Below are 24702 nucleotides of genomic sequence, written 5' to 3'. Positions count from 1 at the left end.
GCTAGCCTATGAAACACTAACATATTATTCATCCCTCCAAACTTCAAAACAACAACAACAACAAAAAAAAAACCTTCAGAATTTTCTTGATTTTTTTTCCAAATAAAACAAAAGCAAAATTAAATGACTGTCATGTATGCACAGAATAATATGATACCCAGGGTTTGCAGGGTAGGAGTGAAATTGTAGGCAAAACAAGATCAGATGTGTAATGATAATTGCTGAATTGAGGTGAGATGTGGATGGGGGTTCAGTATACAAGCCTCTACCCTTTTGTACTACTTCAAAAGTTCCATAACAAAAGATTTTTGATAATTTGACAAACAGAAGTTTTGCAAGTCTTACAAATAATATGTATGAAATCTAGATTAATAATTCAAACAGATTTTGAGTCTCATTTACCTACAGAATATCACCCCTGGCCCCAACACACAGTTTTAAAGTATGAAGAAGCAGGGGAGGATCCTGCAGACATCCCTGTTCTCCGCCTGGACTGCCCACACCAGAGCAGGGGGAAAATCCCCTCGGTAGCTCTAAAGGCTGACCATTTCTGTTCCCAGGAAGAATTATGCCTGGTGCTGCTAGGGGATTTGGAACACAGCCTTGAAGAGTCAAAAATCTTTCTATTTTAATGCAACATTTGAAATGTTTGCCTTGATATTGAAATAGACATTTACTTCTTAGAGACTTTCAAAGAGGGAAATAGCAACAGTGCTTATCATAAACGCTCATGAGCTAGGACATAAGGTCTAAACATCATTATGTTTTTTTGACAGAATCATTATAATTGCTTTATAGATTACTGGAACATTGAAAGTGGCTTTTATTACCATGATTACTGTTCTAATAACACCAAGTGAGCAACTGTGGCATAAAATGAATGTGGTGTAAAGAATAGGAAATGGGAGATTGCCAGTTAACTGTAGCTTTTCTTAGTTATAATTTGCCCATAGGAATAAAAAGTGGGCTAGGTAACACAGGGAAAGAAATTCCAAAAAGAGCTTTTTTGTTTTTATTATATAAATAACAAACTATCACAATTATTATTTTGGAAAATAATTCTTTATTTGCTATACTTTACCTCTCACAAATTTAATTCTATTTCTATCAATAGAGTAAGCCTTTTTTAAATTGTAAGACACATAGACATTAGATTGGACTAATTTGGTGATTTGTAATTTTCAAAAATGACCATTGGCAAAGAAATATGTGACTAGGCACTCTGTACCATGCACTTACCTTTATGAACAGAGATGTGATCTTCTCAGAGGTGTTATAGTAGTGAGAGATGCTGTAGATCATTTTAATTGCATTTATAAGTGTAGGAATAGCATCAATCATAGATATCTGGAAGATAGCACCCAAGTTTTCAGGAAAACAAGGTCAAATTCATCCAGATTCTAATTGTATAATCATTTCATCTTCATTAGAATAAAATTTGAGAGTTTTATTTAAATTTTAAATGCTACCTAATGTTTTCTGTAAATATAGAATATTTAACAATAATTTTTTTATTATTTTAGTCATTTATAGTTAATCAAATTTTATTTCAATGCAAGCAACATTAAAGAGGTTATATTACCAGTTGATTTTATAATAAATAAAATCAGGCATTTCCTAAAGCAAAAGATTGTCTTAAAAACCCAGGCCAGTGACTTTTCCCACAGTTCCTCAAGGTGTAATCCAGAAGTCAACTGAAATATTTAATAGAAAATAAACACCAGGGAATGAGATTGATCAAATTATGTTATGTGGGTATACAAATACAGCATAATGATTCCCACCATCACATATGATTATAATGTAGCAATAAAAACAAATGTGCAGTATATGCTTTCCAAATGCAACATTTCATAATTTGTCTTCCATAGTAGGCATAGGAGGTAGGTATATCGATAGGTACAGATGATAGATGAGACGGACATAGAAATGGATAGGGATAGGGAGTGATACACCATTTTCTTGAGAATAAAAGAGCAGGACTTTTTCAACATATTAGAGTATCTAAATCCAACATGCAGCACTCTGCTCAGCTAGTGCAGACAGGGTCATCGGTGGACTAAAGGAGTAGAAATCCATAACTCACGGGATCACTGTTGTACAAAGGGTCACAGCATTTCTCAAGTGTATACAAATACTTGACATTGTCCTTTGCTTCATTAGCTGCATCAGTGATTCGAATATCCGTCTCCCGCCAAGCCTAAGCACAATACAGGAAAGCAATCTTAATGCAATTACTACAGAGCAACTTCCAATATAAGAGCTACTAAGTGTCACCACAAATCCCTTGGGTAATACTTGCCATTTGTTCTGTGCAGCCTGCATGAAACTGAATCCCGGAGGTGAGGGACATTGCTATGCTGAAGAACAACTTAAAATTTCTGACTAAATGACTAAATGTCAAAAGGCTCCTCTTCCAGGCCCTCTCTTATAAAATCTATTCTCTAGCTAGCATAGAGCCCCAATAGGACAGGATCTCCCTTTAAACTCACAGCCCCCCACCTCTACTGGCAACTGGACCCACTTCATACCTCACCCCTTGTCTTCTATTCTAACCTGAGCCCCTTTTCCCTATATCCCTCTGCCTTTGTCCATCAATTAATGTAGCAATTATTTATTAGCTGACAACCTTATGCCAGGACTATGCTCTTGGTGATGAACTTCAAAATGAAAAGGTTTCTAAAAGAGGTAGGAGGAAATGATTTAGCATGAATCAATACATTTAGTTGACTTCACGAAGCTCCTACTGATAGTATTTCTGAACCTTATCTCAACCGTATCTCTCATATTTCTTTAATGATACAAGATGAATATAAAGCACATTTATTGAAACAAATGATTATTCAAATTATACACATGGATTAAAACATCTATGCAACTAGCAACTAATAGGGGTTATGGCACCAAGGCCCAGTGAGTTAGGAAGCATCCACCATTTTCCCTAGGAACCACCAACTCCTTATATTCATGCTCTGTGTCATCCCTTCCCCTTGATCATGGACTAAATCTAGTGATGGGCGGGGGGGTGGGGGGCTACCAGGGATTGAACTCAGGGGCACTCGGCCACTGAGCCACATACCCAGCCCTATTTTGCATTTTATTTACAGTCAGGGTCTCACTGAGTTACTTAGCGCCTTGCCTTGAACTCATGATCCTCCTGTCTCAGCCTCCCAAGTGATGGGCTTCTAATAAATAGAAAATGACAAAAGCAAAGGTATGTCACCCCCAAGGTTGGTTTACAAAGACTATGGCTTCTACTGGGCTTCCCTTGCTCCCTGAAAGAGCAGCCAGAAGCCACATTGTCACTGCCCTATGGGGGCGGGGGTGCAGGAGGTCTGTGTGGTGAAGAACTGAAGGAAGCCTGCGGCCAATGGCTAGCAAGGTGCCGAATCCTCAGCCACCACAGGAGCCATCAGCCACCACAGGAGCCACCTCAGCAGCAGATCCTCGTGCTTCAAGCCAACATCCCAGCTGCAACCACGTGGGAGATCCGGAGACAGAGGCACCCACTAAACTGCACCCAGACCCCAACCCACAGATGGTGAGATAAAAATATTTGCTGTTTTTGGTTGCTAAATTTGAGGGTAATATGTTTTGCATTATGAAACTAATATATCAGGACTAAACATAGATAAGGTGAGGTTTTATTATCACTACCTCTGTAAGGTCTAAATTCATTTTATCTGTGTGTGTGTAATTATATTATTGTTCTATCTTAATTACATGCACAATACATGCAAGTACCCCCAATCAATCTTTTTTTAATTCAGCAGTTATTTTCATAGCATCCAACTTCTATAAAAACACTATGATTCAAACTTAAAAGGTTTTCATAAATACAAAATAGCACTTTTCTGTTTCTTATCACTTTGATATTATGCATAGTGGATTTTCATTCTCGTTTCATAAGACACAAAGGAATGGCTGACAACCTTCAGGAGTTTGGACTTGGCTGCAGCAAGCACCGCCAACATGGCCCTCACATCCGGGCCTTTCAGTTGATCCAAAAGGTAGTTAAATTTAGAGAGTCTCTTTTTCCAGTGCTCCAACTCTGCTCGGGGCCCCACGTCATCTGCTTCCTTGCGCAGCTGATTGTTTTCAGCAAGGACCTGTAAATGCACAAAAAATTCATGAGCCACTGAATGGGCTGGAGGGGTGGAAATGATGCACAAGCTAAAGAAAGGTAAAGAGGTTACACGATCTGAATCATGACACATTCTCATTCATTTACCTGCTTCTGATGATGGTCTCTTACTAATTTAACATGTATCTTTATCAAAACTGCAACAAAGCAGGGTGTGGTGACAAAGCCTGCAATCCCAGAGATTCAAGAGGCTGAGGCAGGAAGATCACAAATTCAAGGTCAGCCTCAGCAACTAAGTAAGACCCTAAGCAAATTAGTGAGACCTTGTCTCAAAAAAAAATAATAATAATAAAAATGACAGAGGACATGGCTCAGTAGTAAAGTGGCCCTGGGTTCCACCCTGGTACAAAAAAAAAAAAGCAACAAAAAATAAACTGATTTGTTCTAACTGAAAACTACTTGTTTAACAAGGCCTGATTGAGTTTTTAGGTGACCCTGGATTCAGGAAATTTCTCTGCCTGCTCATTTATTATATAATCTTGAAGTAATAAAACCTTGGGAGACTCATGCCTTGAGCAGGTAAATTTTAATTATGTATGTAATATCCACCTTCATTTAGGACTTTTCCCAAAATATTTTTTTTGCAGTGAAGCCTAAAGCTTTTTGAAGGACATTTGAAGGACACAATGAAGTAAAAATTTGTTCTTCTACAGAGGTTCTCTCCAAAGAAATTGGTGAAGTGCATCTTTCTGGCTACTTAAGTACAGAGTCATCTAGTTTTGCCACTTAGGGGTCTCACTGTTCTTAACTGGTTACCATAAAGGAGAGGCACACTGGCCCTCTCACCTCCTTAAGGACAGGTTAAGATACAGCAGCAAAGGGGAATGCTATGAAAGACCCTATTCCGCAGGCAATTCAGCAATGGGACATCTGAAACTGGGAATTACCTGTTCCATCTGCTTGATCCATACTTTCACACAACCTTCTACTTTTTCCAAAGTCTCAGGGTTACTAGCTACAGTCAGGTAGTCTATAGGCTCCTTCAGGGACTTCAGTTCAAATATGTCACACTTTTGAAGGCTCACCTAATTAAAATGAAGGTTAAATAACAAGATGATGCTTTTAAATATACACATAAACATGCACATGATATTTTTGATCACCCCCAAGCCTAGATCTCAAGGGAGTCCTGTTCTATACACTCCCCTGCTCCCTCAGTGAGAGATCCCTAAAAGCATGGTGTCCGATATATAATGCCCAGTCTTCCCTACAAATCAAGAACAATGAAAGATGATCGAGCATGGGGTCAAATGTTGGCTCTGAAATTTAAAAGATGAGCCCAGAGAGAAGGGAAAAGGGAGGGAGGCAAGAGAGGGAGGTCATACATCACAAAAGTTGGGAATTAAGAAGGAACTTGAAAATTGTCACCCAGTTATAAAACCAAAGGGAATGATTCGGACAGATGGAAGGAAATTAAATACAGGAGGAGGTGGAGGATGGTAGTCCCTAATTTATTACTTACTCCTTTTTGGAACTAATGAGAGAAAAGGATTCCCAGGCCCTTCTAGGTAGCAAGTTCATGGGCAAACTTGGATTCAACTCAGAGGACTGGGAGGTGGATTTTGGACTCACAAAGAAGTGTTTTTAAACACAAATAATATACCAAATCACCAAATGGGCCTCTCTGCTTGAAAGGGCATTTTCCTCTGGCAAAAGTGTGCCTGATAACCTGTGTAAACCTCTGAATTCAGCCCTCAGACCCAGCTTCACCTACAACAGGATCAGAAGCAGTAGGAAGGGCTGTGACTATTTGTCATCCTCAAACTCCATGAAGCTCAAGCCCCACCCCTGGAATGCCAGACTGCCCTAGGAAAGACGGAAGGGGAGGGTGCCTGCAGGGGAAGGTAGTGTTCCAGCTACAGGGTCCTGCCACAGGGAACACAGCCACTGCTCATCCTCCTCAGGGTTCTGGTCCCCTTCACCAGGCTTTGTCATGAGCCCTGAGCCCTGACTTCTGGTGGTCCCCAGTCCTGCCTCCCAAGCCCACCTCTGCTCACATGTGATGCTTGTGCCGCCTTCCATACAAAGCCAAGCTCCACATCTGCCCTGTCCTCATGGGTTGGACTCAGAGGAGTGACTTTGTCACCCCAGAAGTGGCCTTGTCACTTGAGGTTCTTCACATTGCTACCGTCTGACAGAGCTCTGGCAAACTCACCTAGGTTATACCCGCCCGCACGCATGCCACCCTGGTGCACCTCTGCTGGCACCGCCCAGCCTGGGAGGCCTTCCAGCACTTCTCCATGGTCCCACACACCTTCAGCAACCAGCCCAAGGCCCAGCTGCCGCTCCTTCCCAGAGAGAATGTTTCATCCCATATGGGAATCTATCCCACCTTTTAATACCTTTACTATAGTATGAAGTGAAAGCATTGCTTTTTGGAGTGCAAGGCCAACGATTTCATTTGATTTAACCTGCACTTGAGTCCGACCTATAACCTAGTTCATGGCAAATACAATTCAGATGTTAGCTGATTCACCCGCCCCCGTCTGGATAAAATCTGCTCAACTCCCCAATCCCACAATTCCTCAATAAGCACATCTCCTCGAAATATTCCAATAGGACTGGTGTTCCCTGGAGAGGAAGGAGTGCCACTGCACTGCCACCAGTACCACAGCAGCATCTCTCCTCCTGAGGGTACCTGGTCTGGGCTCTGTTGTCTTCCAGTGTTCCCTCACCTCTTCTCTCTCCCTCTGACACCCGCCTCAGACACACAAAAATAGACATCTGCTAACTTCTGCCCCCAAATAATCTCCCACAGAACAATGCTGAGCCTCCATGTTTGCTAAACTGGTCCTTAGAGACCGTTTTAGTCACTAGCTAAGCAACAGGACCCAACCCACTCCCTCCAGACGTGACAATTCCTCTTTCCTCCTTCCACCACTGTCCCAGCTGAACACACACACACACACACACACACACACCTGGCTCCAGATTCCTTTAATTCAAGGATGCACATCAATGCTACAAGTATTTCACGCTCTGGTCATCACTGTCAAACATCTAAAATGACTGAGTAAAAACCTACATCACTGCCAGCCTTTTCATGGAGCACCAGATGCCTTAATTATTATTATGCACACATAAATACTTAAATCTAGTCACCGTGGCATCTTGGGGGCACCATAAAATCGCCTACTAATTTTTGCAAGATTTTCAAGATGGCAGAATGCGGATCATGGAAGAGAAGCGTCACCCACACATAGATTGTGTAGTTGGCCACCTGATCATTTTTAAAAGAACAACTTACTAGTTCTTACCTTCTCCTTCAAACTCTCCTGTGCACCAGACAAGACACTGACAAAGCCTTCCAGAGAGCTCAGGAACTCCTGGCGAAGGCTGGCTGCGTCCTGAAGACTCTCGAGCTCACCCCAGCCATGGCTTGAAGCTCTGAGGGCAGGAATGAAGATGTCGGAGAGCAAACGCCTCACGCTGTTCAGCAGCCCCCCATCTGCGGTGTCCAGCATGTTAAAGCTCACCTCCTGGAAAGCAGTCAGGAGACGTTTTATTGTAAAAGTTATCCTCAGCTGCAACATAGCCACTGGGTCACTTCTAAAAGTTGCTAATTAATCAAATTCTAGTGAATTTACCCAGTAAATTATTATCTTGATACCCTAGTTAATAAATAAGCTATCTCCCATTATAATTTGCAGTTATCACAATAAAAGCATGAAATAGAGCACCAGATGTTTGCCAATTTATTTGCTCCGAGAAGATAATGCACCCATTTGGTGACAAGGGACACCTGTTTTGCTGCACTTTGTTTTATACAAAACATAAATATTGCTACTTTTCCACTTAGAGAAATCTTATTTTCAATGTCTGCAACTTGTCATTAAGTAAATTATGTATGGGAAATACTTATTAATACCTCACTCTACACACAGACATAATGTTATATCAATTTTTCTTAATAAAAGCCTGCTTAGTCAAAACATTTAAAGGAAATGTCTTCTTGAATGCTTGCTTTAAATGATTAAAAAGTACTTCCTTGAAAGCAGTTTTAAACACTGCAGTGAACACAGTGCTTTTCTCCACTTTTGCACAGTTCAGGGGGTTTTTGTTGATTGGGGTAAACAGTTGCCCCTCACCCGGTGGATGTTCTCAGGAGTGATGGCTCTGGATGGGTCGGGCCTGATGAAGAACACACACACTCCTGTAAGGGCCACATCTTTTCCCTCAGTCACGAACACCTTAGGTTTTTTAATCTTTCCAGAAACAAGATTTACTTCTCCTGGAGAGCCAAGTTGTCCTGCAAATGCAAAAGAGCTGTAATGTCACAAATGCCACTTACAGTCTACATAGATACTTAAGGATGGAGGTTCCTTGTTAAAATATTGCCCTTGCTGACTTGCACATGTTCGCTACGACTTAGCCGGAATCTAGCCTGAACCCTGAAAAGGTCTCTAAAGATCTCTTGATTTCAGATCCTAGATTCATTTCTAAATCATTGCTTCAGGGGCAGTAAGAACGGTGACGGAGCCGAGAGCATCTACTGACATGTCACTGACCTCGACCAGGTTCCTGTCTACATTGTTAAAACTCTCAACCTGTGGGCATAGGTGACCTGCCCAGGCTGCACAGCCAACAGGTGGAAGGAGCCAAAGTCAAAAACCAGGAGTCGCCTCTCCATGCTGCCCTTCCAGGCCATAGTCAACACAATTAGCTGGTCCTCCAGGACACTGCCAGGCTCATTTCCAAGACATGCGATCTTGGAAAAGTTACTCAATCTTTCTTTGCCTCTGTTTTCTCATCTGAAAAAAATGGAAATAATAATTCTAGAAGGAAGCATCTGGAATTGTGAGAATTACATAAGTTAATCCATGTAAACCCTGTTTTAGGAAGACAGATATATATCCATTAAGTGTTACTATTGTCAGGATTTGAAATTTTATTTTTGGTTGTTCAAGCACTTAGCTCATGGGGTGCGTCATTTAAGTACACAGAATGTGCTGTGAGCTGTTCTACTGTGTTCTTATCTGCTCAAGAAAGTTTTAGATGCCAAATGTCCTGAGGACTCAGCCAAGACTACTAGGTGGGAGGACAGTGCTAAAGGAGGAATTGGGGGAGGGTGCAATGGAGGTTGAGTCCTGAGCCCCGGGATTAGACCTGCTGGAGCCGTACGTCTGGGGGTTCCTCCTCCTCATGGTGTGAGGCTAGAGAAGTCTGACCAGGACTTTGAGAAAGAACTCCCTAAAGGAGAGCAGAAGCACTCTCCTTCATTCAGAATGATCTCCCCCTCTCATGACTACTCCCAGAGTCTCACAGGTGATGTGATGCTAAACAGAAAGTCTCCACCAAGGCACCAAGACATGAGAGGTCAAAGAAAACAGTGTCTCGTGGCGCAAGGAAGAAAAAAAAAAAAGCCTGCATAAATTTCAGTACCGATTAGACTCCTCTGCCCCCTAACAGAATCCAAAATGGTCGAGAGGGGCTAGATTGAAGAGGATTCCGAGGACCACTGTGCTATGCAAAGGGGAGAGGTCTGGAACGCTATTCCCCGGGTCAACAACAAGGAGCTGCTGATCCCAGTTGCCCCAGAATTGAGAGGTTTCCTAGGATGCTGAACTCACAGTACTGAAGCCAGCAAGGTGAGGGAGGACAGATGCCACCCTTGAAACATGGGATCTTCAACTCAACCGCCTAACGAGCCTGGTTTATACCTCCTCGAGTTTGAGAATGAGATGGATCGGCTAGGACGCCTGCCCAGGAAATCTAAAGACAGCATGCAACAAGGCCCCGAGAATCGGGGCTGCACTGAGAACTGACAACGTGTCCACAGGTGGCAGGAACAAAGGGCACTGAGTGTGAAGAGGATATTCAATCAATCAACAAATATGTGAAAAAATGTTCTTCATCTCTAGCAATTAGAGAAATTCAAATCAAAACTACTCTATGATACCATCTCACTCCAGTCAGAATGGCAGCCATATGAAGACAAACAACAATAAGTGTTGGCAAGGATGTGGGGAAAAGGCACACTCATACACTGCTGGTGGGGCTGCAAATTGGTGCAGCCATTATGCAAAGCAGTATGGAGATTCCTTGGAAAATGTGGAATGGAACCACCATTTGACCCAGTTATCCCTCTTTTCAGTCTATACCCAAAGGACTTAAAAACAGCATACTACAGGGACATAGCCACATCAATGTTTATAACAACACAATTCACAATAGCTAAACTGTGGAACCAACCTAGATGCCCTTCAGTAGATGAATGGATTAAAAAAATGCGGCATATATACATAATGGAATATTACTCAGCAATAAAAAAGAATAAAAATCATGGCATTTGCAGGTAAATGGATGACGTTGGAGAAGATAATGCTGAATTAGCCAATCCCAAAAACACAAATGCCGCATGTTTTCTCTGACATAAGGTGACTGACTCATAGTGGGGTAGGGAGAGGGGTGGGAAAAAAAGAGAGTGGACAGGGGGTTAGCAATGATGGTGAAATGTGATGGATATCAATATCCAAAGTCCATGTATGAAGACATGAATTAGTGTGAACATACTTTATATACAGAGATATGAAAAATTGTGTTCTATATGTATAATAAGAATTGTGATGCGTTCTGCTGTCATGTAGTTTAAAAAAACGCAATTTAAAAATAAATAAACAAATAAACTATTGATGCACTCAAAAAAAGGGGGGGGCACTTAGTGTGACGATGGAACCACGTGGATGGCCTGGAGCCATCTTAATGATGCTTCAGAGGGGTGTTGGAAGGACAATTGGAGAGAGCAAGCTGGGGTTACATATGCTACCACAATACAGAGGCAGGCAGCAGGAGTCGTGCTGAGGACCACACACCACCACCTGACGTGCAGTCAGTGTTCTCAGAGGAAAACCACCATGGGGCCACAAGAATCCAGGGAGTACAAGGTCAGCCACTTACAAAGGTGCTAGTCCAGCAAAAAGCTCCCTCTCATCTCTGCCCTGCCTCAGCCTGACACAGTTAAACACAGTGGCTAACCCAATGTGGCAAGGGGTAGAAGAGTCAACCGAGGAAGCAGAGGAGGACCACATGATTCTCTCCCACTGTGAACATCAACTTCAGAGGTCCTGCTGGGAGCTAGCGGGGCAGCGGATGTGCAAGGGCAAAAAAGGGAAATGATTTAAATTCTGTTCTGAACAATTCTACTTTTGAATTAAGAGTTTGCAAGTTGAAATATCAATAGGCAATATTCCTACTTAAAAATGTCTGGGAAAAGTCATGAGGTTGCCTGAATCTTAACCCAAATTCAGAAACAAACACTAGAAAGGTTTAAAGGGAAATTGAGAAGCTGTGAAAATAAGTGGCATTTATGTTTACATCCTACAAACCCTTCTCCTTTCATGTATAATTTACCAGAAGACCAGCTTTACCCTGTGCACAGTTCATGTGTGAACTTTATCCATTTGAACTCACGCTTTGCAATCAAAACTTCTATCTTTCACTCAAAATATAATGAACCATCTGAGCACAAAATATCGAACTGATAACTGGAGAAATGCCAATCACTTAGAATTTGCATGCATAATTTCTTTAATTGTTAAACAAGGAAGCATATTCATGTTTTATGTCAAGAATAATAACTATTTTCCCTTTTTTTGAAAGAGGCATAAAAGGATGCATATAATACTTTAACATAATCATAATTTATTTATTTATGTCCTTAGTTTGGCCTTAAAATAGAATTAAAAGTATAATGGGGGATACTAGTTGAAGCCACCCAAGAATCTGCACATTTTTCTTAAGTGAAAATGCTTAATTTGTCTTTCAGTAGTGTACATTTCAATCAGAATCAGCAGAAAATAAACACAATGTGATATTTAGCTAAAAAAATTCATGTTATACTTACTGGCAATAATTTCTATGTTAATAAGAGAAACAGATGCCAATTAGAAGTTCTAGAACATAAGTACATAGAATGATCTAACATGTAAGAACAGGAAGTCTCAAAACAAAATCGATTTTATTATTCCCCTCTGGCCAGCACAGAAGTAGAGAAGGAAGAGAAAGCAGGAGTCCGAGCCCTGGTCTAAACACTGCTTTCTCCATCCCCTGCCCTGGAGAACACATCTCCTTGGCAGGGCCACCCACCCCTTGCACAATGTGGTTCCCACACCACCCCCACCCCAGGATGCCTGACTCGTTCCCCCAGACTTTTTGTCTTCCTGTCACCTTCAGATAAATACAATGACATTTCTGGGTTATGTCACATCAAATTTTAATACCTGTTTCTGCTACCTCCACGTCCTGATAGTAAAACATGAGGTGACGGAGACCTCCAACAGCAAAAAGTTGATCAACTCTTTCAATCTGGGGGAAAGAAAAGGCAAGGTAACAACTTTGTTCCAAATAAGAAAGTGCATTTAAATCAGAACTGATGGCATACAAGAGCAGAATTTGTACCACCTTCCTTATTCAAATCGAACTGTATCCAGGGCAGCCCATGTAGAAGGGATATTCCTTCCAACACAAAAAAACTACAAAACAATACACCCCTTATCAGAGAAAAACAGTCACTTCAAAGAAGTAACTTAATTAGTCATGGAAATAGTTGCTGTGTATGCACATCTGACCAGGGCTTGTCCCTCTGTTTTTGCTCATTTCCTAAAGTGTGGAGCCATTGAAGGTGGATCTGAATACAGACGAGTATTTCATTTTCAGTCAGTTGCAAGAAAGAGACAACACACCTTTCCAAAGCCAGCTACCAGACTAGAGCTAATCAAGGTTGACCTGGGACTGCAGGGGGAGGAATAACTAGGAACCATCCCTGCAGCAGCAGCCTGGCTTTAATCCATCCACCAGGCTGGCTGTGTGTCTGGTGGTTGACACCTGTCCTGCCACCAATAGAAGCACTTCTTATAAAGAGTCCACAGCCCAGTTTAGAACTTATATGAGAAGAAAAAGGACAAAGTCTGCACATCTATTGAGATGGCTACTATCAAAAAATGCCAAGTATTAGCCAGGATGTAGAGAAATCAGAACTCTCTTGCACTATTGATGGGAATGTGAAATGCTGAGACCACTGTGGAAAACAAGGTGGCACTCGCCTGTAATCCCAGCAGCTCAGGAAGCCGAGACAGGAGGATTGTGAGTTTAAAGCCAGTCTCAGCAAAAGCAAGGCGCTAAGCAACTGAGTAATACCAAGTCTCTAAGTTAAATGCAAAATAGTGGTGGGGGGGGTGGATGTGGCTCAGTCGTCAAGTGCTCCTGAGTTCAATCCCCAGTGCACCCCACCTTGAAAAATAAAAAAGGTAAACATGGAATCACCACATGACCCAGCAATTCCAACTCTGGATTTATATCCAGAGAATCAAAAGCAGGACCTCAAAGACCTTTGTACACGGGTGTTCAGAGCAACTTTACTCACAATAGCTTCCACAAAAGGTCAAAGCCGCAGATGAAAGGGGAAACCAAAGGTGGCATGTGTTTACAAGGGAATATTCCTCAGCCCTAACAAGTAGGGAAATGCTGGCCCCTGCCAGGACATGGCTGAATGGTGAAACATCACGCTAAGTGAAACAAAGAATCACAAAAGGTCAAGCACTGTGCAATTCCACCATATGAGACACCTAGAGTAGTGACATGTGTAGATGGGGGTAAAATGGTGATTGCCAGGGACTGGAGATAAGGAAGAATGGAAAGCGATTGTTTACTGGGCATAGAGTTTTCTGCTTTGTAAGATAAATGTTCTGAAGATTGGTTGCACAACACTGTGACTGTACTTCACGGTGCCCACTTAAGATAGGCAAGACGGTAAATTGCATGTGTATTTTACCATAAAGTAATATTTTTAAAGAATAAAATATAGCCTGGATTTTAAGTATGGAAATAAGTTCCCTTCAGTTTCCATCATGCTACAGATAAAATGGTAGCAATGAGGAAAAGTAAGTTGCCTTGTTTTGTCATTGCTACTGTAACATTTCCTAGACTGAGGATATTGTAGGAATGAGCAGCACGGACTCCCTGGGATCCATTCCAAGCTGGGAACATAGTGAAGGCAATGCTTCCAACATAGCCAGGTCAGCACTCCTGCACTTAACCTTCCTTTTTCCTGTCCTCCTTCCCTCCCTTCTCTCTGTCTGTCCGTCTTCCTATCTCTTTCTATATCTGATTAGTTTTGTTTTATAGTTCAGGAATCATAGGATGATTGTGTGCCTCCCTTACTTCCTAGGAGACTCTGTCTTGCCATACTTCTGGGCTTCCCCATCAAGGTCAGTCACTGAGCAAATCCCATCCCAGGTTTTGAAGGAAACTTGTAGCAGAAAATGGAAGCCAAGGTTAAGAATCAAAAATAAAAAAACACAAACTTTAGCTGCCAAACCAAAGCCCAAATCAGGAAACCATGGCACAATTCAGTTGTGCCACTACAAATGCAAAATAAATAACCAAAAAAAAATCCCAACCTGGAGCAGTGGGGAGACTTGGCTCCCTAACCTTGGGTTCCAAAATGGCACCAGAGCCCAACTTCACTGGCTGTAGAGAGACACAGGCATTGCTGTCAGATCATGGAACTCAGATGATCACATGAGTACCCCTACACAGTGGAGAGCCAGAGCCCCCTCCTCCTGCTGCCACTACCAGGAGAGAGTCAGAGTGGAGCCCTGCCACGTTGAAACGGGCCCTGCCCTCCAAGGTACGCCATGGCATCCCACCATAGGACAGTGCCACATACCCTCTGTGTCCTCCTCCACCAAGTCAGTAAGAACTCAAACACACTGCACCTGATTGCCCTCAAGAACGGCATCTTCCACTTCGAATTTGTTCAGGTCCAAGCAGGAAGCTACGATTGCAAATAAGTGGTCGTGTCTCCCATCCAAACGAGCCCGCTTGGCTTCTTTCTCTTCCTTCAGTCTTTGCTGAAAGAAAGAAATAGAAATGTTATATTGCAACTGCTGTTCTCAAATGGATTCATTTTGTGACAATTTCACACAATTGCTGTTTTTTCAAGTCTTAGAGATTCAGATAATAGACAACTTAATGATACCAGTTTTTATGTACTAGCTTCTGTTTTTAGAAATAACATTACTTCTCTTCAGAAAATAAGGTGTGCTCATTGTTTTGAAATTGCATAATATAGATAAGTAAAAAGAAAAAATAGAAATCATCTGCCATCCAGAAATTATTACTGTTAACATTTTGTTCTAAATCTTTACAGACTTATTTCGATGCACATGTGAGCATTTAATAAATACACAAAAGAGAGATCCCCATTTTTGTAAACACTTTTCTTAGCCATTAAAATAATAAGCTTCTGCATTATCTTCTTTTTATTGTCTGTTCACAGGTTCATATTTGGTATTCAAATTAATTTCTGAACACCACTTCCTTTTTATGACCATTAATTGTTAGTTACAATAAGAAAGCATGTTTGCTTTAGCCAACACTGGCAGTTCCAAGTCCTTCTTTCCATATTTTTTGCTCAAACAAATATATGCCAACATAGGCATGCACCAATTTTTATCCTGTACCATAATATTTTCTCATGTATTTCTCATGTATTTCCCTTAAGAATGCATCAGACTTCTTTCTTGTTTAATACAGACTATTCCATTCTGTATAACAGCTGCAAAATATTTCAATATGAATGTATTGGTGGACATTTGGCTTCTAATCCATTTCTGAGAATAAGGATATACTATCAATTCTAGACAATAGGTTCTACTGGGGAGAAGAAAGGTGGCCCCTCTTGAGTCCTTCTTTCAATCAATAAACATATTTATTAAGCCCCAAATACAATACATGCCAGCACTGTAAAGGTAAATGTTACCCCATAAATTCAAAAAAGCTCACTGCCTGATTGGTAGGATTTGAGCAGAAAATGTAAATAACCACAGGGTGGCATAATTTTTATTGTGGGGCATCAGATTTGGGGGCCCCCAAATGCAGAAGATATTTATGGATTCTTATAGAAGGAACAAAAAAATGATCTCCCACTCCAGGATTGAAGAGGTTGGAGGTAGGGAGAACAGGAAAGCTTTCAGGAGGAGTGGGTGAGGCCTAGAGTTGGAGGAAGACTGAACCCCCTCCTAGGATAGAGCATTTCTGCACATTCAGAAGCAAGAGGTACAAGAAAGCACAGTACATTCTGGAAACCAGGAGGTAGCCTCACTGACTCAAATGAAAAAGGATTAGGAAAATATAATGGGAAATCAGAAAGAAGTCAAATCATAAGATATTTTGTGGGCCACATTAGAAAGCTAAAAGATTACTGGAAATCTATAGAGAATCACTGATTCTGTTTGAGATCAGTAGAGATTGATATTTAGCTCTCTAAGCAGCACTGAAAACTCCACCATCCTGACGGCAGCGTGGAAAGTGGATTGGAGGCACGCAAGCCCAGAGGTCGTCAGGTGGTTCTCACAGCATTCCCCATTTCTGGGAACACATCTGGAGGAGCAGGTTATAGCAACATGTCCACTAGTTGAGTTTTGGCTGTGTTGGATTCAGAGGTATACTGATGCACAGGCAGAAGAGGCAGAAAGTCCACTGGAAATGTGGATCTGAAGTTCAAGGGGAAATTCATCACAGACATACAAATGCAAAGTCTCAATCAAGCTCAATTGAAGGTGTGGAGCAGAGCATTCTTGCTATGCACTATTGGTTATTCAACAGCATACTGAGTCTCTACCTTAGAGGTGCCAGTGGTTTCTACCATCAAGGTGTGAGAACAAAAAAAAAAATATCTCCTGACATTGCCAAGTGTCCCCTGTGGAACAAAAATGTTACGTAGTCATAGACACACATAGTTATGGACATTTCTTGGTTTAAAGACTATAATATGAAACTTACTTTGGGAGTTGTACAGAACAGCACCTGCAAAACTGTGAGCAGCAGGTGGTTACAGGGTTACTAATTATTCACTAAATGATTGTCAAATAAATAAATAAATAAAAGCTAAAACCATGAGTACAGATATGATTTTCTAAAAAAGATATGGAGATGAAAAAGCTAAAAAGTGAAGAACCGTAAGGAACATGAGGGAAAGAAATGAAAACAGATGAAGCTGAGTGTGAGTGTGCAGAGACAGAAAAGCCCAGGAGACAGCAGCACCCCTCAGCCATAGAGCATGGCCAATATGATGGAGCATGGCTAATAGCACTAATGCTACAGAGGATTGGTGGGTTGCTGAGGATATCTGTAGCATCTGTGCTCACACGATGGCTATGGCATCCCACAGCTATTTTGTAATGCAATCCTACATTAACCTATCAAGAGATAGACTCGATCTCCTGTTCCCTAGAATTTGGCAGGCCTTGTGACCAGTTTTGACCAAGAGAATCAGGAAAAAGCCAGGTAGCACCACTCCCTTGGCTTGACCTTAAGACATCTTCAGATTTTGCCTTTGCACTTGGAACGTTCCCCAAACACCATGTTGAACAAGTCCAAGTCACCTGGGGAGACTACGTGGATGAGAACCAAGACAATCCAGTCAACAGCCCCCACTGCCCTCCTCACCAACATGCACCAACTCACCGCCAGGTGAGTGAGCCATCCTGGCTGTCCCAATCTCATTGAGCCTACAGATGATGCAACACAGCCAATGCCAAGAGCAACGGAGCCACCCTGTCCCCCACAGAGTCATGAGGGATGATGGGTGGCTGTCACTGCTTCCAGCCCTTAAGTTTTGGCATGGTTTGCTGTGCGGCAACAGGTAATGATAAACTTGATAGAGAATTTTCACTGGTTGGACAGAAAGCAAACGGATCTAGACTTGAGAAAAGTATGCCTGACTAGAGACAACTCTTTCCAAAAGCTTGACTATAAAGGAAAAGGGCATAGTTAAAAGGGAATGTAGAGTTAGGGGGGAAATTTTGGATAAAAAAAGAGTTATGGAAAAGTCGAGGACTTCAGAGTAATTGAAAGATCATCGCTATACCTGTGCCATTTACACTCATTTCTCTGAACATGAAGGACTGCCCGAGTGACAACTTAGTTGAGGAAAAGGATGGGGCTTGTGGTTAAAAATAATAATAATAATAATCTACCAATTTTCTTGTATTTTTCTACAAAGGTTGTGACACAAAGTATACATTTCATAAATGTCAAATAGTAGAAAATGTAAATGTATTTTCAAAATGTCACTAAAACCAGGAAGATGCCCTGTTGTTTTGAACTGTTTTCTGCCTTGCTGGCAGGGAGAAATAAAATTTTCCTCAAAGAGATCTCTCTAGGATTGTAATAACTGTCTTTAACAGCATGGGGACACAGGGGTCAAGCAGCAACCACACAAAGAGATGGCAAATGCTAAATAGCTAAAAGAGAAATTTTTAAAAAGCACAAAGCCAGAAGACCCAAGATGTAAAGCAAATGAAGATTTCCAAAGAAGATGGACACTTAAACAAGATTCTCCCATGGCAACATGTCACACCAGGACCCGATTTTATAAGAACCCAGAAGAAGAAAAAAGGATTGGAATGGAGAAAAAGACAGACCTGTCCCTAAAACAGAACACTGATTGCTCTATTTTTACCTAAATGTCATAGTGGGAAAAAATTCCAAAGCAGTTTTATGTATACAAAGAAAATGATCAGCATGTTTTTAAAGTAAATGTTTTCAAAAGCTATTTTCAAAAGCATGTTGGTTGAATGTGTTCTTACTTAAACAGATTGTTCTGCCTCCCAAAGACATGTGACACGGAGTCAACCCTGGAGCCATAGAAATGAAAGACCACAACATTTACCAGTCTCAACTTTCATGCCCGACACTAAGGTATCCTAGCACAAGAAGACTTTTTTTGTTTTTCACTACCACAAAATGTCAATCATAGCAAACGAATATTTAGTAATAAGATCAACACACTGTCAATCTATGAACTTAACCCTGCAGCTGCATGCAGTCCAGTGACCAGCTGTCTGAAGCTGGCTTGTCCTGCTGGCCTGTAGAATGTCTAGGACACTTGCAGAGTGAAGGTGGAAGGGGATTAAGAAAGCAGGAGGTAAAGTGTATAATGACTTTTTTTAAGTGACCTATTGAAGTCATTGCGCACTACATGAGCACATAAACTTAGGGGTTAGGGAGGATGGTCAGAAATCTATCCAGTGTCCAGGGAAGTCTAGAACAGTATTGAAACATGTCTGTAATTTGTGACAAGGTGTGCCCCTAATGACTTGGACTGGAAGAGTGGCTGATATAGTTGTTAACAAGGAGTGAGCATAGCTTCCCAGCTATGGCAGCAACCCCCTCCACACACACACAAGAAGCCAACATCAAGTGGAGTCATTGTTTCTCGTCCTAGCTTAGCCACTAATTGTGAGGTTGCAACTGATATTTAGCTGATCTTGCTGAAGTTGCCTCAACTCCAAGATCAAAAGATCACTGGGTGACCACTAAAGGAACTTCTCTGACATGTGAGCTACTTCTCATTGGTCCAAAAGTTAATGCAAATTACAGTCTTGAGATTTTAAAATAATGAATCCCAGAGATGAGCCCAGGGCTCTCTGCTTTCAAAAGTTCTGTGACTTTTTCTCAAAACCAATCTACCAATTCAATATTTTAAAAATCCTAATTTTTAATCCTACATAATCAAAGTCCAAGTTTGCATGTTTTTATACACAAACTGTGCATGAACTACACATATGCTCAATCTTTCATGTAGGCTTCACTTTAGGTTGATAATCCCCAACTATTCAGGAGACTTTATAAGAATGGAGATAAAAACCCTCACCAGAAAGATGTTCATAAAGATTAAATTGCACATAGACTGGAGATAAGACTAAATCAATCAACATATGGATCAAAATGGCATGACCAAGGATTTGGCCCTGGACATCAAAATTTAGTGAAACAAACTTTTGAATAATGATATTTTTACTAATGTTTTAGCTCCCTCCACCTTTATCTTACCTTCTTGGCACGTCTGACCTCTGACCCAGACCCACTGCACAGATCTCACTGGCAGCCAGAAGAAGTGGATGAAGGATGGGGCCATTAAAGCCAAGAACTCCTCTGTGCTTGAACAGGGCCACCCAAGGTCCCAGCCCTCTTGAAAGGCACATTTTGTGCTGTTGGCCTGGTTGCATCACTAGGTATAGGTCTGCTACTCATTATCTGCTTACTATGCTTTGCTTTAATTGTCACAAAAAAACCCTGTTGTTTATTATCTCCACATAACAACTTTCCCAAGAGCACACAGCTAAGTGAGTGGCAGAGCTGGGAATCGAGCCCTCATCTCAAAAGGATATCAGTGCCCAAGACACAGGACGTCCAAGGGCAACTAGGAATTTTGAATTCATTCAAACTTGATTTTACATAATTTTTTTAATTAAATTTGTACTCAGGGTTATCTCAGGCAGTCTTGAAGGAGGCCCTGTGTATTTTACATGGGTTATACAAAGACTTGTGGTTGTAGACTAGAGAGAATGAGAATCCATATTCTGAGTTATACCAGCAGTATTACACTGGCCTGGGTCAGCTTAGACCAGTTAACTTCCCCTTATTCCTCTTTCCCCGATTGGCTGAATCTAGACAAATCCAAAAACAGAAAGGAAAAATTATTCAAAGTGCATGTCCAATGAGATACTTGCTTATTGATGAAATATACATGGCATTTCTTTTTTTTTTTTTTTTTTTTTAGAGAGAGAGAGAGAGAGAATTTTAATATTTATTTTTTAGTTTTCGGCAGATACAACATCTTTGTTTGTATGTGTTGCTGAGGATCGAACCCAGGCTGCGTGCATGCCAGGCGAGCGCGCTACCGCTTGAGCCACATCCCCAGCCCAACGGCGTTTCTTTTTTTAATGCTACCCAAATGGCCCACCATTTGTTTAGCTCACCTCTCTGCAAAATAGATAAGCAGGTAGATAGATAGATAGATAGATAGATAGACAGACAGATAGATAGGAGATAAGAAGGATTAGGATCTAAGCAGTAAAACAAAAAAATAAATAAAATTAAAAAATAAAAACCAATGGAGTCGCATCATTTCCAAGAACACCAGAAAACATTAGGGTGTTTTCTATGTTGATTTTGAACAGAAAAGCCTCTGGTAATAATCTTGAGGCTCAGAATATGATACCCTTAAGTATGGCCCTTTGACATGCCAAGTCATTTGAATTAAGGCACACTGGAAGGCTTCAAGCAGCATCTCTCTGACCTTCTCCTCCCCTCCTGCCTTTCACCCCTCTTTTCCCTCAAAGTGAGCCACAGAAAACCAAATCCCTCTCCCTGAGGGGCGTCCTAAACACCAGAATGCCTCTTCCCCAAAGCAAGCCATAAAAACTGGAAAGGTCACTCTCCCACTTCTTCCTTCTCCCTCAAAGACCCTCCTCCCAGAGGGGTCCTGCCCTTTACCCAGGAGGAAGGAGTGCTGTGCAGAGTCACCTGAGCAGACTGGCCCTGCTGGGTCCCCACTCAGCCTGCCAGCTTTGTCCGATTACGTGCCTGACCCACTGTGCATTCTTCATCAGACGCTAAGCATGAAAGCCATTCCCTGGGTCTGTGGGTTTTTCTGAAGGGTCTCTGTTATATAAAACATAAACTAAATAAATCTGCTATGTGTTTCTCCTGTTAACCTTTCTTTGTCTGTAGGACTCTCAGCCCTGACCCTTACAAGGAGTAAGGAAAGGAGGTGACGCCACACCTTTCTTTCCATACAGTATAGAATCAATGGATCAATGAACCATTTGATTCATTTTTATAAATCATTCTTGAGAAAAGACTGGAACAAATTATTCCAGATCATGTGAGTCTGTGATTGCAAACTAGAGTTTGGTCCATGTGCTCCCAGCTTCTATGCTGTTGTGACCCAAACATCAACAACTCCATGCAATCCAGCCATGACTGGGATTATAACTCTCCCCCAATTTACAGCAAATATGACCAAACCTTGCTGAGCTGATGTTCCCTTTAAATGGACTGAATTACAGACACGGAGGGAAACAGTTCCCTTGTTCTTAGTCCTCCGCCTTCTGAGAGAGAAAAGGCTCCCTCTGGCTTCCATCTTTCTCTGTGATCTGACTCTCAGCCCAGCCTATCCTGCTCTGTAATTGGCTGGGAGAGCCACAATTTAGAAACTCCCTTCTCCTAACTGCTTTTCACAGCTCACCTTCTCTTCCCCCACTTTCCTTTCATTTCTCCAGGTGAAGGGTTGTAGCTGCAGAGGAAGTGCTGCTCCTCCTTCCAGAATTAAGAGCCCTTGAGCAAAGTGGTTTCCAGAAGAGAAGGGGACTCCAGGCTGGTTAATCCTACTCACAGCAGGTGTTTTATTTAAGGAAAGCCATACTCCCGCTCTGTTGTAAAGAGACAGCACTTAAATAGAGAAAGAACCATCAACTTCGTGTCCAAGTCTGAGCTTTGGAATTGTCTATTTTTGCTGGATTTTTCAGGGCCTCTAAATCTCAGTTACCCACTCCTTTATCTGTCATTCTTTGTTATTTGTTCCAAGCAAATAAAACATTTTCTCTTTACTATCTATGAGCCAAACCAACCCCAAATTTACAATCTGGGTAACCACATTATCACAACCTCTTCTACCCCAACATCCCATCCCAACATACCAGATTTGGAGTCTATTTTCTGCATATCAAATTTCTGCACCTGAAATGAGACATACTGGACCTCCATATGGCCACTTACTCTCCCCCAACTCCACAGTGGTTTTAGCCCAGAATCAGAAACACCTCTCTTGTAGAATTTCAAGGGTTCTCTCTGGCAGCAGGGGCCCTGTAATTCAAGTGACTTTTTCCCAAATGCTTTAAGTATATAAGATGTCAGCACTCACATTATATATTGCAGAGGGGCAAACTTCCCTTATTCATACCCAAAGGTGGTTGCTCGTGAGAATCACCTGGAAGCATTAGCCTCCTGATGCCTGGGACTCCCACCCACAAGGAATCCTGTCCTACCTGTCCGGAGTTGGGGGGGGTGGGCCAGGCACTGATATTTCTCAAAAGCATCCCATGGACTCTAATGTGTAGCCCAGCCTGAGATCATGCTCCAAATGAAGTCATTTCATGACATAATCATGATTGATTAGCACCACCAGGTTCTCATCTGAAGAAAGAACTTAATAGAGAAAGTCAAGGGCAGAAATTTTGGGGTCTTTCTAACTCTAGACCTCTTTATTTTTTTCTCCTTGCTAGAGTTATACAAACACTGAAAGATGGAACAGTTCAGCTCTAAACTCCAGAGAGCCAAGAAGGGCTCTTCCCTGCCCACTGTGGAGAATAGTGTCTGGTCCCAAGGAAGCATCCAACAGAGCAGTGGGACAGAGGGGTTTTGCACTTAGAGGCACATTCTATAGGATGTAGCCCTGGCATGATTAGGATGTGGGTGTCTTTGGTCATTAACTCATTCAGGGTAAGAGTATCCACCTGCCTATTACCAAGAAGTACCTGTTCTCCCCTCACCTCCCAGATAACTAAACCCCAGAGCCATTCACCTTCCACAGTGCCAAGAATATTGTTTTGACCAGCTTTGTGTGAAATGTGTTCACCAGGCCAGACAGGTCTGGGCCTGATTAAGAGGATGCTGAAACTAGTTTGGCTATTTTGCCAAAGAATAGCTGAACTGACAGCCTTTCAGCTTTCAAAAGATATTAAAGAGAAAGGGTTGGCTGTCACCATACACCCCCCTGGAGACAAGGGCTGCCCTCCTGCAGAGTGTCTTAGCAAGGGGAAGAGGTGTGTCCCCCCAGGGAAGTGCTGTATCTCTCCCCCATGGCCTCTACCCACAAGAGAATCACTGTTCACAGAGGCTGTGGAGCAACAGCATGCCCTAGCTAAATACATTCAGCATTGACAAACCATACTCCTGCAGCTTCGAGATTACTTTCTCCATTTTAAAACTTGCTTGGCAAATAGGTGAATGTAACACGCAAGAGGATCATCACATATCTTTCAAGTTGTCCCTTTTTCTTGAAGCCAACAAAATCAACCAAACAAAATTATGTATTTCCATTTCATATTAGGGAAGAGAATCCACAAGTCTGGAATTCATATCCATTGTACACTTGGTACTAAGAGGCCTTTATCTATGAGAAGTGTTTAAAAAATGGGGGGAAGGGCAGACATCAGATCTGAACTGTATCGTTGCAAACAAGTGAGTGAATATTTGCAGGATTAGTTCAACCTTTTTTATTGAAAACCATTTGGATTTGCTATCCAAGAGAAAGAATATATAGCCTGACTTTTCTAAGCTCACAGAGTTTAGATATATTTGGTTATTACTGGTAGGTGTTTGTGGATAAAGTCCACTACTATATTACTGCAACCTAATTATAATATAGCATCATTACATAATAGTTTCAGGCCAAGTTTAAATAAATACTGCCATAGTTTCCATGATAAATAGCTTTAGAATCTTTCTCATTGGTTATTTCAAGTCATGAAGTTATTATTCAATAAATTGTCATTATCAGTGTACTAAGTAGAAAAATGCATTTACATGATATAGTACATTGTGATAATTTTATTACCATTATATGTCAGTGGAGTGGAAGAACAAGTATCCTAAAAGTATAAATGAAACCTCCAAAAATGCTCTCAAAAGGTAACTTGTGCCAAAAAAGAATCTATTTCACTAATTAGACCCAAAATTTTACAACTGGTTATAATGTTCTAAACTTG

General features: G+C 41.5%; 1 protein-coding gene across 1 annotated transcript in view; it reads right to left on the bottom strand.

The window, feature by feature from the left end:
- The window catches only part of Dnah5 (dynein axonemal heavy chain 5), a 281736-nt gene that overhangs the window by 203159 nt on the left and 53875 nt on the right, over positions 1-24702 (bottom strand). The window contains exons 2-9 of the mRNA XM_077109537.1: positions 14860-14994; positions 12364-12448; positions 8233-8393; positions 7402-7623; positions 5032-5169; positions 3933-4109; positions 2087-2200; positions 1240-1347 (exon numbers count right to left, since the gene is read on the bottom strand). Coding sequence (XP_076965652.1) covers positions 1240-1347; positions 2087-2200; positions 3933-4109; positions 5032-5169; positions 7402-7623; positions 8233-8393; positions 12364-12448; positions 14860-14994 — 1140 coding nt within the window. The remainder of the gene's footprint in view (positions 1-1239; positions 1348-2086; positions 2201-3932; positions 4110-5031; positions 5170-7401; positions 7624-8232; positions 8394-12363; positions 12449-14859; positions 14995-24702) is intronic.

The sequence above is a fragment of the Callospermophilus lateralis genome, chromosome 5, assembly GCF_048772815.1.
Source record: "Callospermophilus lateralis isolate mCalLat2 chromosome 5, mCalLat2.hap1, whole genome shotgun sequence".
Lineage (NCBI taxonomy): Eukaryota > Metazoa > Chordata > Mammalia > Rodentia > Sciuridae > Callospermophilus > Callospermophilus lateralis.
The sequence above is the reverse complement of the archived record's forward strand: the minus strand, read 5'-3'. Positions and strand labels throughout refer to the sequence as shown.